Below are 15,021 nucleotides of genomic sequence, written 5' to 3' on the forward strand. Positions count from 1 at the left end.
GGCTGAGATCTGAGGATCACAGTTCAAAGCCAGCCCGGGCAGGAAAGTCTGTGAGACTCTGATCTCCAATAAACCATTAGAAAACCAGAAGTGAGGCTGTGGCTCCAGCGTTAGAGCGCTCACCTTGAGCTGAAGAGCACAGGGACAGCACCCAAGCCCAGAGTTCAAGCCTCATGACCGACAAAAAAAAAAAAACTACTTTTTTTGTGCCAGTCCTGGGGCTTGAACTCAGGGCCTGGGTGCTGTCCCTGAGTTTTTTGCTCCAGGTTGGTGCTCTACCACTCAAGTGGTAACTCCACTTGCAGTTCTTGGTAACTAATTAAAGATAAAGACTCTCACAGACTTTTCCTGCCTGAGCTGACTTCAAACTGCAACCCTCAGATGCCAGCCTCCTGAGTAGCTAGGATGACAGGCAGGAGCCAAGAGCACCTGGCTTAAAGAACTACTTTTAGTGTCAGTTTTAGAAAAAGATTTCTCTGAACGTTCCACAAGTAGAAGCCTGATTTTGTTTGGTTCCAAAATTAGTCATTTCAATAGTATAAGCTACTTTTAATGTTCTGCTGAAGAGGAACACCTTTGGAATGTACTTTTATATATATAGAAAATACATAGAGGGGCTGGGAAGGTGGCTCAGTGGTAGAGCTCTTGCCTTGCATGCACGAGGCCCTGGGTTCGATTCCTCAGCACCACATAAGCAAAAAAGAAAAAAGCCAGAAGTGGTGCTGTGGCTCAAGTGGTAGAGCACTAGCCTTGAGCTGAAGAACTGAGGGACAGCGCCCAGGCCCAGAGTTCAGGCCCCATGACCGGACCCGAAAAGAAAAAAGAAAATACATAGAATTGCAAAAGCTCCCTTAACAGCAAAGCCAATTGAAGCACTGTGCTCAATCTATGATTTTTTTTTTTCCATCAACAACCATTACGAATCCTGATCCCCACTGAAAACCAAATAAAACGTGTCTGCAATCAATGATAAAGCCTTGGAGAGGCACCAGGCACTGGGAGGCAGAGGCAGGATTCACACCGCTCACTCGGGGGACAGAAGGCTCACATCACCTCACAATCAACGCGTGAGGGCAGGTCGGCCTGCAACATCTGTACCGTCTCATCACTCATAAAGCCGTGTGACAGAAATCGGTAGTAAATCTATTTGGCCAAATGTAGATTCAATTAAAACTCGGATAATAAGATTAGAAGCAAAAGCCCATATGGAGAACTACAGCAGGGAACTGTGGGAAAAATAGGTTTCAATATCCCTGCATCTGGACAACAGTTCCCAGCCCGGCTTCTCAGGAGGCAGGACTCAAGCCCAGTGCTGCTGGGAGGGAAGAAGGGAGGGAAGTAGGGAGAGAGGGAGGGAAGGACAGAGACCCGCACAGGCTCACTGAGTCTCTTCCTTCCCTGGCCTCCAAAGGGCGCCTACAAGGAATACCAGAGTGCTAGGGAAAATTCTAGCATGTGTCCAAGCTGCCAATGTCAAGTGCTTGATGTTCAGTGTGAGACTTTATATGCAATCCACAAAGAGCTAACTTGATGATTAAAGGGCTCATCTGCTCAGTCATAAATCCATTTTAGTTGGAAATTTTTTTTCTTTACTTTCTACCATACATGGTTTTTTGTTGGGTTTTTTTTTTGCCAGCCCTGGGGCTTGAACTCAGGGCCTGAGCACTGTCCCTGAGCTTCTTTTGCTCGAGGCTAGCACTCTACCACTTGAGCCACAGCGCCATTTTTGGCTTTTTCTGTTTATAGATATTGAGGAATCGAACTCAGGGCTCCATGCAGGCTAGGCAAGCACTTTACCACTAAGCCACATTCCCAGCCCCTATACCATGCATGTTTATAGCATAAAACTCTTTTTCAGCCAGCAAAGATCAGAAGGACAGGGAATAAAACTCAACGAAGACAGGTGAAAGACACACAGCTAATGTCTTTTTCTCCAGTGTTCTCGGGTCAGAGCTACGTGAAGTGAATGTACATACGGGAACTGCAGCATTTTATATACCATATATAAATTACTTTATGCCATAACAACATTCTCAGGCAAATTAAAATTTAAACTTTCTTATTAAACATTATTTGAAAGCTGGGCACTGGTGACTTACACCTGTGGTCTTAGCTACTCACAAGGCTGAGATCTGAAGTTTGTGGTTCAAAGCAAGCCTGTGCAGGAAAGTCTGTGTGACTCTTATCTCCAATGAACCACCAGAAGTACAGAAGTGGTGTTGTGGCTCGAAATGGTAGAGTGCTAACCTTGAGCAAAGGAGTTCAGGGATAGCGCCCAAGCCCTGAGTTCAAGCCCCACAACTGACAAAAAGATAATAATAATTGTTTGCTCATTGAGTGAAATCCTCATTCTACATTCCTATCATATATGAAACTAAGCCCACAATAATCAATCAGATTTTCCTCTACCAGCATTGAATTCAAGAAAGAATAACAGGGGCTGGGAAGTTGGCTCAGTGGTAGAGCGCTTGCCTTGCATGCATGAGGCCCTGGGTTCGATTCCTCAGCACCACATAACCAAAAAGAAAAAAAGCCGGAAGTGGCGCTGTGGCTAAAGTGGTAGAGCGCTAGCCTTGAACTGAAGAGCTGAGGGACAGCGCCTAGGCCCAGAGTTCAGGCCCCACAACCAGACCCCCCCCCCAAAAAAAAAAAAAAAAAGAAAAGAAAGAAAAACAGAGCTGGGCTCCGGTGGCTCACGCCTATAATCCCAGCTACTCAGGAGGCCAAGATCTGAGGATCACGACTCAAAGCCAGCTTGGACTTGTCCATGAGACTCTTTTTTTTTTTTTTTTGGTCGGTCGTGGGGCTTGAACTCTGGGCCTAGGTGCTGTCCCTCAGCTCTTCAGCTCAAAGTGAGCGCTCTACCACTTGAGCTACAGCGCCACTTCCAGTTTTCTGGTGGTTTATTGGAGATAGGAGTTTCATGGTGTCTTCTGCCCGGGCTGGCTTTGAACCGCGATCCTCAGATCTCAGCCTCCTGAGTAGCTAGGATTACAGGCGTGAGCCACCAGCGCCCGGCTGAGACTCTTATCTCCAATAAAGCACTAGAAAACTGAAGTGGCGCTGTGGCTCAAGTGGTAGAGTGCTCTCCTTGAGCAAGAGCGCAGGGACAGCGCCCAAGCTGAGTTCAAGCCTCACGACCAACAAAACGAAGGAAGGAAGGAAGGAAGGAAGGAAGGAAGGAAGGAAGGAAGGAAGGAAGGAAGGAAGGAAGGACAGACAGGGCTGGAGGGCAGAGCAGCAGCAAGCCTACTAAACATCTGAAAGGGCAGAACTTACTCTTGTAATCCTAGCTACTCTGGAGGCTGAATGTGAGGAACAAGGTTCGAAGCCAGCCTAGGCAAGAGTGTGTGTTAGATTAACCACCACAAAGTCAACATTTAAAGCTGGGGCTGAAGTGGTAGAGCGCCAGCCTGGAGTGAACCAGCACCCAGACCCTGAGTTATGCCTCAGTGACGGCACAAACAAACCAAAAATGAACCCAATCTCTGCACCATCACGATGGTTTACTCTAGCCTTACACCCAAAACCTTTTGTTCCCAACTGGCCAGGGAGGAAGGATGGAAGGCGGCCCCGAAGGACTCACCCAGGCCACTGAGTGTGTAGAGAAGGTCGCTGGTACGTAGGAAGATCGGGCCGTGTTCCTGCTGCCCCTCTTCTTTGTAGAAGAGCTTGTAGCCCCGGACGGCGGCTCGGTCCTGAGCGCCCAGCTGCCACCTCACCGAAATCGTGGTGCAGTTCAGAGGGTCCAGATACAGCTCTGGAGACTTCGGGGCTAGAAGAATTCACCAGGAAATGAATGCAGTGTTAATGACCCATGACCCACCCTCCGAAGGCTACGGAGGGCAGGCCTGTGGGACAGCGCCAATGCTTCCTACCTGACAGCCTAACTTCACTGTCCAAATTGTCAGCAAGAGAGAGCGCACTACTTGAAAGGCTATGATAACAAAATACTATCTGCACAAGTATTTGTCTATTTAATATTTCTTCATTAAAGGTAATTTTTTTCAAAGAAGCAGTATTTTCTGGTTCTGACCATTCAATACCCTTCTGTGATAGAGAACAAGCATTATCGTCAAATAATACTAAAATCAGTCATGAGTAAGAGGGCTAGAATTTTCCATTCTCATAGACCTCCTCCCTCTCCCTTCCTTCTCTCTCCTTCCTTCCTTCTTTTTACTCATCATTCTCCCCCGCCACCCTCCTCTCTTTCTCTTTCTTTAACCTACCACATTGAACCATATCACTGTCTTTTGCTTTTTTTTTTTTTTTTTTTTTTCCTGTTTCCCAAATAAGATCTCACATTAACTTTTGCCCAGGCTGGTCCTGAATCCCAATCTTCCTATCTCTGGATGAATAGCTTGGATTACAGGGGTATAGCACCATGCCTATCTCTTTTCTTTCTTTTGAACTGATGATTTCTTAAAATAATATAATAGAGCAATATGAAAGTCTCCCTTAATATATTCCCTCTACTAATTCTGATTGATCGGGCTGATCTGTCCGAGAAAGTTTTCCAAAGCCCATCAGTAGTTTATCCACTAGTTAGTTCTAATCCAAAGGGACTAGAAATAAAAACTTTCAATGTTTCCAACTAACTCCACCACCTGTGGAATTTTTTTTTTTTTTTTTTTTGGTCAGTCGTGGGGCCTGAACTCTGGGCCTGGGCACTGTCCCTCAGCTCTTCAGCTCAAGGCTAGCGCTCTACCACTTGAGCCACAGTGCCACTTCCGGCTTTTTCTGCTTATATGGTGCTGAGGAATCGAACCCAGGGCCTCATGCATGCAAAGTAAGCACTCTACCACTGAGCCACCTTCCCAGCCCTACCTGTGGAATATTTTTATTTGTAAGACACCAACAACAAAAGTAAGCATAGCCTGGCACTGGTGGTTCATACCTGTAATTCTAGCTGCTAAGGAAGCTGAGATCTGAGGACTGCAGTTCAAAGCCAGCCTGGACAGTAAAATCTGTGAGACTCTTATCTCCAATTCATCACAGAAAAAGCCAGAAGTAGTGCCATAGCTCAAATGGTATAGTGCCAGCCTTGAGCAAAAGGAGCTTAGGGACAGCAGACCCAGGCCCAGAGTTCAAGGCCCAGGACCGGCAAAAAAAAAAACCAAGCCGGGCGCTGGTGGCTCACGCCTGTAATCCTAGCTACTCAGGAGGCTGAGAACTGAGGATCAGGCTTCAAAGCCAGCCCAGGCAAGAAAGTCCGTGAGACTCCTATCTCCAATAAACCACTAGAAAACCGGAAGTGGCGCTGTAGCTCAAGTGGTAGAGCGCTCGCCTTGAGCTGAAGAGCTGAGGGACAGCGCCCAGGCCCAGAGTTCAAGCCCTACGACCGACCAAAAAAAAAAAAAACAAACCAAAAAACCACCAAGCATAATTAGGGGCAAATCTGGTTCCAAAGTGAGAGCACCACGCTGTTCCTCGGGGGGGGGGGTACCTTGCACACTGGTGGCTTTGGGGGTCCTGTGTGAAGTCCACACGGACGACTCCCCCAGTCCCACTCGGGTGGCAGCAGCAATCCGGACCAGATAGACACAGTCGGGTTTCAGGCCTTCCAGAAGGTGCTCGTGCGTGGTCCCGGGGAGCTCCAGGACCTGGATGTGGCTGTCGGAGCTCAGGCGGAAGGAAAGGCGGTACAGGACCACCTGACCACGCCGATACTTGGCGGGGATGGGCAGCCAGGAGATGAGGATGTCCGTGGGACTGCGGCTGGTCAAGCTAATTTCAGGAGGTCTCAGAGGAACTGGTCATAGAGGAAAACACATGGTCAATACTTCAGCAAGCCGCCGCTTTTATGCAATGCCACCCAGCCACTGAACGCTGCTTGGGGCTTAACTGCAGGGCCTCGCATCCTCACTAAACATTTTTGCACTCAAGGCTGACACTCTACCATTTGAGTCACACCTCTACTTCCGGCTTTTTGCTGGTTAATTGGAGATAAGAGTCTCATGAATTTTCCTGCCTAGACTGGCTTCAAACCGTGATCCTCAGATCTGTCTCCTGAACAGCTGGGATTACAGGCTTGAGTCATCAGTGCCTGGCACATCATGTATTGTTTTATTAGTTTACATTCACTCGGGGGGGGGGGGGGGGTTATTTTATTGTGACCTTCTACACGTTTGCTATGTATTCCGATCAGTCTCACCCTTCTATAACTCTCCTGTCTCCTCTTCCTAAATCAGTATCATCCAGTTTCATTATTCTGTTTTCATACATCTAGTCTACACTGATACACTCACTGCCTGTCAATCCACGCTGTGTCTGTGTCTGTGCGTGTGCGTGCATGCACGCACATGCGCCAATTGTAGTACGTGAACTCAGGGCCTCATGCTTGTGCTTGGCTGATGCTCTACCACTTGAAACACAGCTCCACTATGGGCTTTTTTGCTGGTTAATTAAGAGCTCAGAGTCTCTTGGACTTTCCTGCCCAAGCTGGCTTTGAACTGTGATCCTCAGATCTCAGCCTCTTGGGTAAGCTAGGCTTAACAGGCGTTGAGCCACCAGCGCCTGGCTTTCCTAAAACAAGAAAAGGTATGTTCTCTCACGTGATGCACACTCATTCATGGAGAGGTGACTGCACAGCTGCACGATTGTGTTGTATAAACCTATCCAGAAGCACGGTCCTCTTACCATCCTCCAGGGTGTTCTGTGTCACGTGGTCTGACATCTGGCTAGCCCCCATGGGCATGTAGGCCACAATGTAGAAAGTGTAGTTGCTGGCAGGTTCTAAATCATCAATAATGTAATGGGTTGTGTCATTCCCAAGAACTACTTGATATTCTTCATTATTTAAACCTAGAGGGAAAGTCCACTTTTAAAAATTACACATATTCCACATAACATGAGCAAGACCATTTTCCCTGATAATGAAACACAAGGGGCGGAGTCTGGCCCTCGTCTGTGTCTGCTCTGGGGCTTGCTGCCTTCATGGCACACACCGTTTTCACAGCACTTCATTGTTTCCCTACAAGTAATCAAGCGATACGTCTTGCTATGGACCACATGTCCGAAGGCATACGTCTTCTCTCAACTTCATCTGCCATTCGGTCCAAAACACGGGGCAGAGACCAGAGTCCACGTACAGAGACACATCATCATGGCAGAACGCGGGGCGGGGTCCAGGCTTACACCAGTGGTTTCTTTTTCTTTTGAACAGAGAGCCGGTAGGGGAATGTGAAAACTCTGTTCTTTAGGAAAACAAACCAAAGCAAACGAAACTTGTCTGACACAATTTGTTCTGTGATTTACACCGAATGCAAAGGAATTGGAAGTCAATGTCCCACAGTGAGAAGGGGTTTGGGGGGGTAGGGTGGGGAGGGAGGGAGAGATCCTCAGCAGTTCTCAATAAAAATATGCACTGTGAGGTACAGAAGAGGATTTGTCCACGGGTTTAATTCCTACAGAGCAGACTATAACGTGGGACACCAGCAGCCACTGTGTCCCTCGAACAATTCCCAGCCAAAGCTTGTCAACTTAATCAAAACTCTCTAGCGCCGGATTGATAAACAACACAGAAGGCACATTCCAGTATTCAGTTTTCCCACATTTCTGAATTAACTTGATAGCATTTTAATTAGACAAGATTACAGGCATTTCACAACAGACAGGCTAATGGCTCGTTAATTAGGACCTGTCTAGTACGATTTCTGACCTACCAAACAAGGTCCTTGAGTTGGAATTAAAAGGCCTGTTCTTTCTCTTGAATAGAGCATACTGCCACATGCAGAGCCCTAATGAAACACTCATAATAGGGAACCGAGAGGCCCCCACCAATCCATCCCCCCTCCCCCCTCCTCAATCACAGCAAGGGGAATTAACACACTCCACCCAGCTCAGTTATCAGACCCCCATTATTCTTGCTGCCAGGACCCCTGATTTGCATTCAAAATATTCCTTTTCAAAACACTACTTCAAAGTGCCCAAGACCCAAACTGCACCACCAACAAACCACCTGTCTCCAGCTAACTTTAACACATGGCCATTCTTTGGGGGTTTAAAACGTTATATGATATATAACTATAGAATATATCATATAATATGTTATATATTTATATATTAAAGTATACATAATGTATACTAAACCCCAGGGCAAAAATAGGTGTGTATATATAGACATACCGAAATTATATATCATATAAACTAGGCTGCCTACTGTATGGAACTAGAACATGGAGACCATAATTTCTATGAAGAAAATTCATGAAGACTAATAAGTAATTTTATTTTTCTTTGAAGATATTGGCCAAAACGTAGAAGAATTAAAAAAAAAAAAAGATGCCCAAGAATGGAGCCAATATTTTAAGTAAGAATTGGTGTCATTACTGGGGCTTGAACCTAATTAGGGCCTTATGATCTTGCTTGGCTTTTCTGCTCAAGGCTGGCGTTCTACCACTGGAGATATACCACCATTTCCAAAATAAAATTTTTTTGAACAGCAATTTGATACTTAGTTTTATATAGTAAATGATATACTAGTAAAGTGTCTTGTTCAATATCCATAGAGTTTCCAGATGATGACAGAAATGATTCAAAGTCTATATAGAATATGAGGAGAATTTGATGCTTGCTTTCCTGCTTAAAAATAACATGCTCCAGTGTCTACAGTTTATTTTTTTTACTCAACAGTCCCATAGCTGGTCCTGGTAACTGCTATCAACCTCACGTCAGGAATTTATACCCCGGTGGCATGAAATTCCTAAGTACATGACTGTCATCTCCAGCAGGCAGATGCTTCATATTAAATACCGGTACTTATTTCTAAGCAGAAAATCCTAAATGAAACTCATATATACAGAATATTATCATATCAAATTTAGAAAAAAAAAAAAGAACAGACTCATGGGCAATCATTTCAAAAATATACAATTTCAAAAATATCTTGGGGGTATTACATAAGACATCCTTCACTCTGAAAACCAATTCCGTGTGCACATGCACGTGTGTGTGCGCGTGCCCGCGCAAGCACATCAGTAACGGGAACTGAACTCAAGGCCTTGAGCCATCTGTTGTTTGACCTTTTTGGCTCAAGACTGGCACTCTACTGCTCAAGCCAGCCACCACTTCCAGCTTTTGCTGGTTAACTGGAGATAAGAGTCTCACCAGGGGGGCTGGGAAGTTGGCTCAGTGGTAGAGCGCTTGCCTTGCATGCCTGAGGGCCCTGGGTTCGATTCCTTAGCACCACATAAGCAGGGGGGAAAAAGCCGGAAGTGGTGCTGTGGCTCAAGTGGTAGAGCGCTAGCCTTGAGCTGAAGAGCTGAGGGACAGCGCCCAGGCCCAGAGTTCAGGCCCCACAACCGGACCAAAAAAAAAAAAAAAAAAGTCTCACCAGGGCTGGGAATGTGGCTCAGTGGTAGACTGCTTGCCTTGCATGCATGGGGACCTGGGTTCAATTCATCAGCACCCAGAAAAAGCCAGAAGTGGTGCTGTGGCTCAAGAGGTAGAGAGCTAGCCTTGAGCTGAAGAGCTGAGGGACAGCGCCCAGGCCCAGAGTTCAGGCCCCACAACTGACCAAAAAAAAGGAGAGTCTCACGGATTTTATCTTCTTTGGGCTGGCTTCAAACCACAATCCTCAGATCTTAACTTCCCGAGTAGTGAGGAGGCTCACAAGCATAGACACCAGCTCCAAGCTCAAACCCCAAGTCCTGGCAGCGGGGGCACCTACCCTGCACTGCATGCGCCGCTTACCTTCTGCTTTCATGTAGTGCACGGAATAGGCGATGACCTTGTCTGAATTGTACAACGGCCTCTCCCAGGCCAGGAGGATGGCGGAGCTGGACATGGTTTCGGCGTGCACGTTACAGGGGGCGCTCGGGCTGTCCTCCGACATCACAACGGTCAGCCTGGCTCTGGACAGAACAGACCCTTGGCTGTTCTCAGCCATGCACTGATAAATAGCATCATCCTCGGGAATAATCTGGTTAATTACCAGCTTACTGAGGAAAGAAAAGAAAACCGTTTAGGATAATTTAAAAAAAAAACAAAAACAAACCCTGTAAGAATGAGTCTAAGAGGCTGGGTCTGTGGCTTGGTGTTAGTGCTTGCCTAGCATGCATGAGGCCCTGGGTTCCATTCCTCAGTTCCACAAAAGCAAAAAATAAGTAGATACAATTAATGTTTTATAAAAATTAATTTTTTTTGCCAGTCCTGGGGCTGAACTCAGGGCCTGGGCACTGTCCCTGAGCTTCTTTTGCTCAAGGCTAGTGCTCTACCACTTGAGCCACAGTGCCACTTCTGGCTTTTTCTCTGTATGTGGTACTGAAGAACCAAACCCAGGGCTTCATATATGCTAGGCAAGCACTCTACCACTAAGTCACATTCTCAGCTCTTGATGATTATTGTTTTTTTAAATAAGGTCTAATTATGTATCCCAAGCTGGTCTTGATCCTCCTGTCTTTAGTGAACAGATTGTATATGAACACTAACCTACCTGGCCAGGTTCTCTTTACTTTAAGGTTAATAACTAAATTTCCTTTTAAAATTTGGTCTTTCTGGACTGGAGAGCATTGGACAAGATCAAGGTTTTGAGTTCAAACCTCTGAAACCACAAAAAAAAAAATACTCTTACTTTTGACCTTTATTAAGAAAGTACATTCCGCTACAAAATCATTTAACTAATACATGATGATATACACATAAAACTTGGGTCAACAAAAATTCCCAAAGTTTCATTTAATATAAGCGAGAATAGTTTAAGAATTTATGTTTACACTAATAAAATTACACTGTCAGGATCATCTGGTTTTTGTTGTTGTTGTTTGAATTTTGTTTTGTTTCCTACAGGTACAGGGATCTGAACTCAACACCTCATGCTTGCTCAGCTCGTTTGTTGACTGGCATGCTACCACTTGAGTCAGGTATCCAGTCCAGCTTTTTGCTGCCTATCTCAGAGCTAGGAGTTCCACAGACTTTTCTGCACAGGCCAGCTTCCAACCTCTATCTTCTATCTCAGACTGCTGAGTAACTAGATTACACCAATGTATGGCTTCAAAGTCACTAAGTTTGAACGATATGGTATAATTCTTGTTTTTTGTTTTTTTGTTTTTTCAGTCATAGGGCTTGAACTCTGGGCCTGAATGCTATCCCTCAGCTCTTCAGCTCAAGACTAACGCTCTACCACCTGAGCCACTGCACCACTTCTGATATGGAATGATTCTATAGCATAAATTGTTTAATTCTAAGTTGCTCATCTGATAGAAGAAGGAACTGAGAGCCCAAAGAGTTGCTATGTTTGATTGTAGTAGCACAGCTAGAGGCCCACCAGGAGAGAACCGCAGATTAGGGAATTTCCCAGCATTCCTTTGGGTATGATCTACTACTGCTGTGTTTTACTACTATGATGATGAAAAAGGATTTATGGGACACTAACGACGTTGGGTATCTCAAGTTTATTTCCACTTAAAATTTAGTTTTAATTCTTAAGCATTATAATCATTTCAAATTTTAAAAGAAACATACAATAGTCACAAAATGATATGGCTCACCTGTTGTACATTTTAATTCTCCCATTGGAATGGATCTTCCTTCCGTTTTTCAACCAGGACATCTTAGGCGAGGGGATTCCTTCTGCCTGGCACACAAACCGAGCAGTGCCAGCTCGAGGTCTCGTTAAACTCTCTGGCCATTCCACAAATGAAGGAGGAGCTATTTTTAGGGGGGGGGGGAACATATTCTGTGTTCTTAATAGGAACAAATCAGAATGAAGTCAGTGGAAGAAACCTGCCCCGTGTCTGAAGCTGTCTGACATCCGGAGCCTCCTGTCTATAGCCCTGCATCTCTCTGGGTAGCTGTTCCTCTGCATTGCTCAGTTTGTGTCCACTTCCCCTGCTGACACCATGGACAGAAATGACACTACAAGTATGGTACCCACACTTGCCAATTAAACCCCAGAGGGTGTGTGTGTGTGTGTGTGTGTGTGATGTGTTTATTTTTATTTTTTGGCCAGTCTTGGGGCTTGAACTCAGGGCCTGGGCACTGTCGCTCAAGGCTAGCACTCTACCACTTGAGCCACAGCTCCACCTCCAGCCTTTTCTGTTCATGTGGTACTAAGGAATCAAAACCAGGACTTCATGCGTAGGCAAGCACTCTACCACTAAGCCACCTTCCCAGCCCATAGCCCAGGTATATATTTGTGAGTGAATGCATACAATCAACAGATTAAAGCTTCCCACTGGCAAATGGGTGCAGATACTTGTGTGAGGAAGAACAAAGGGAAGCTTGGATAAGCAATAAAATGCTCCGTAGGCAAACAGGGAGAATAACTCTGTAACTATATTTTTACCGGAGGACTTCATCTTTTCCCTAACATTAACTGTTGGATCACAAGACTTATTATCCACATCCACATCAATGCTGCAAAACTCAGGAACCATACATATAACCTCTAAGAGAGAGAAAAGGCCAAATGTGTAAATGTCAATATTCTCTTCAGGACAGAACCGAAGGAACCATACCTAACACCGTTAGGGTGGCCATGGCAACCGTAAAGTTACGCGTGCCAGGGGTAGTGGCCCGACAAATGTACACTCCAGCATGGTGCAGTCTGACATCAGATATCATGAGGTTACCATTTCCTAGTACCCGGGTGTTAAAGACGTCAATGGACTGGTGATCTGTGGCAAAGAGAAGACTTCAATTAAAATGGTGTGAATGCATCATCTGAAATGACAACTCAAGTTCATACTATCCAACAAGACACTGATCAAAAAAAGTATAAACATCTTCAGAGTAAAATCTATTCTCACCCAGGTGCTTATCATTCTAGCTTTTCAGGAGGCTGAGCTCTGAGGATCATGGTATGAAGCCAGCCTGGACAGGACAGTCCATGAGACTCTTTTTAATTTTTTTGCAGGTCCTGGGGCTTGAACTTTGCTTTACCTTACGTGCTGTCCCTGAGTCTCTCTGTGCTCAAGGCGAGCACTCTAGTACTAGAGCCACAGCGCCACTTCCGGCTTTTTCTGAGAAGCTTATTGGCGATAAGAGACTCACAAAGTTTCCTGCCTGCGCTAGCTTCAAACCACAATCCTCAGATCTGAACCTCCTGAGTAGTTAGGATTACAGGTGTGAGCCACCAGTGCCCAGCTTCCATGAGACTCTTCTCTTGAACTAATCACCAAAAAGCCAGAAGTAGAGCTGTGGCTCAAAATGGTAGAGCACCAACCTTGAACACAAAGAACCAGGCCCTGAGTTCAAGCCCCAGGATCAACACAGAAAACAAAAACAACAACATCAACAAAGAAGCTTTTCTCTTCACATGGAATTGCCAAACGGACACCACCATTTACTAGTGCCAAAAATGTCCCTGACTTGTAAAGTAATATTTTATTAGAATACACAAAGCAGGGGCAGGAGACTTCCCTTCTCCACACCATCACCCCGCACCCCAACACATACCAAGGCGACTCCAAGAAATGATTGGCTTGGGATTTCCTGTAGCCACGCACTCTAAAACAACCGTGTGGTGGAGAGACACTGTTGCATTCTGCGGGCCGGCTACAATGGTTGGCGTGAGGAAGGATTTAGACTCCTTTGCTTTGAGGAAGAAGACACAGAACACAGGCAAGTATGAGTAAGATATAAGTAAAATATGTTACAACACCAATTCTGATATACTTTTCTTTTCAGATATAAGAAATGTGTCAGAATTCTATACACTCCTATGATCTATAACTCATCCATGATACAATCCCTCTACTGCAGAGTGCAACTCAATGATCACCAGAAGTTTCAGAGTAAAGAGTCTGATGGATTTTCCTGCCCGCGCTGGCTTTGAACTGTGATCCTCAGATCTCAGCCTCCTGAGCAGTTAGGATTACAGGTGTGAGCCAATGGCACCGGCCATGCTGTGGTGTTTTTTTTTTTGTTTTTTTTTAATGTACTTTCTGTATTTTATAGTTTTTCCAAACAAAGGTGAAGTATTTGTACAGCAAATTATTTTTCTTAAACAAGTTGAGATAGCAGAAAACAAGTCAGTCTGGGGAAGGAGAATTAAAAGATTAAGGTGACCATTTTCCAAATGGATCGCAATGATATGAATTATATGAAGACGTTACTTGCTATGGAATACTATTATAAACACAGGAGAAAAAGCAATAGACAAGTGAATAAAATTCATAAAAACAGAACAAGATGCCGGTGACTCATACCTATAATCCCAGCTACTTAGGAGGCTGAGACCTGAGGACCCAGTTCAAAGCCAGCCAGGGCAGACAGGTCCATGAGACTTTGAGTGAAAAGCCAAAAGTGGAGTTATAGCTCAGGTAATAGCGCACCAGCCTCGAGTAAACAAAGCTAAGTGAGAGCAAGCGCCCCCAAGTTTGAGCCTAAATACTAGTATACACACAAAAAAGGAAAAAGGCAGTCTGGGAATGTGGCTTAGTGGAAGAGTTCTTGCCTCACATGCATGAGGCTCTGGGTGCGGTTCCTGGCTACCACATGAGCAAACAGTAAGTTTGAAAAGGCAAGAGCCTTGAGTGTGGTACCTGGGACGACTGTGAGGGAGGCCTCCATACTCTTCCGTCGGTGAGCTACCGTGGAGGCCACGCAGCGGTAACTCCCGGCATCCATGTGGCCCACATCATAGATCTGGAGCACACCTGTCGGCAGGGCCGTTATCCTGTTTCACAAAGAAATATAATTACACATTTTATTTAACATGGCCTACGACGGGAACGAGTACGCTCCATCCCTTTGACAATCCTAAAAGAGAACACCTGTTTCTCTGAGCTGTTCAGATTCTTGGGGGTGGTACTTGGCCCTCCCGCTTGCTAGGCTGGCTCTCTATCGCTTGAGCCACGCCTCCAGCCAGAAAGAAATGCTTCCAAGATTTCTCTGTTAACATTATCTTGGACTGGGGTGTACCTCACTGACAGTGTTTGCTTCGCATGCTCCAGATCTGGGGTTCAATTCAAACAACAGAATCACACATTCACTTTTTTTTGGGGGGGGGGGAAGGAAAGGCCGGTCCTGGGGCTTGATCTCAGGGCCTGGGCGCTGTCAGTCTCTGTGCTCAAGGCT

At 45.5% G+C, this 15,021-nt stretch overlaps 1 protein-coding gene across 1 annotated transcript in view; it reads right to left on the bottom strand.

Moving 5' to 3' along the window:
* Prtg (protogenin) overlaps window positions 1–15,021 on the bottom strand; it is a gene marked incomplete at its 5' end in the record, with an annotated part of 68,626 nt that overhangs the window by 28,913 nt on the left and 24,692 nt on the right. Inside the window, 8 exons of the mRNA XM_042687601.1 lie at window positions 3,587–3,775; window positions 5,447–5,752; window positions 6,640–6,804; window positions 9,694–9,941; window positions 11,490–11,649; window positions 12,459–12,617; window positions 13,399–13,536; window positions 14,487–14,620. Of these exons, the coding sequence (XP_042543535.1) occupies window positions 3,587–3,775; window positions 5,447–5,752; window positions 6,640–6,804; window positions 9,694–9,941; window positions 11,490–11,649; window positions 12,459–12,617; window positions 13,399–13,536; window positions 14,487–14,620 (1,499 nt within the window). The remainder of the gene's footprint in view (window positions 1–3,586; window positions 3,776–5,446; window positions 5,753–6,639; window positions 6,805–9,693; window positions 9,942–11,489; window positions 11,650–12,458; window positions 12,618–13,398; window positions 13,537–14,486; window positions 14,621–15,021) is intronic.

This window comes from Dipodomys spectabilis, unplaced genomic scaffold, assembly GCF_019054845.1.
Source record: "Dipodomys spectabilis isolate Male_0828 unplaced genomic scaffold, ASM1905484v1 ptg000108l, whole genome shotgun sequence".
In the NCBI taxonomy this organism is placed as follows: domain Eukaryota; kingdom Metazoa; phylum Chordata; class Mammalia; order Rodentia; family Heteromyidae; genus Dipodomys; species Dipodomys spectabilis.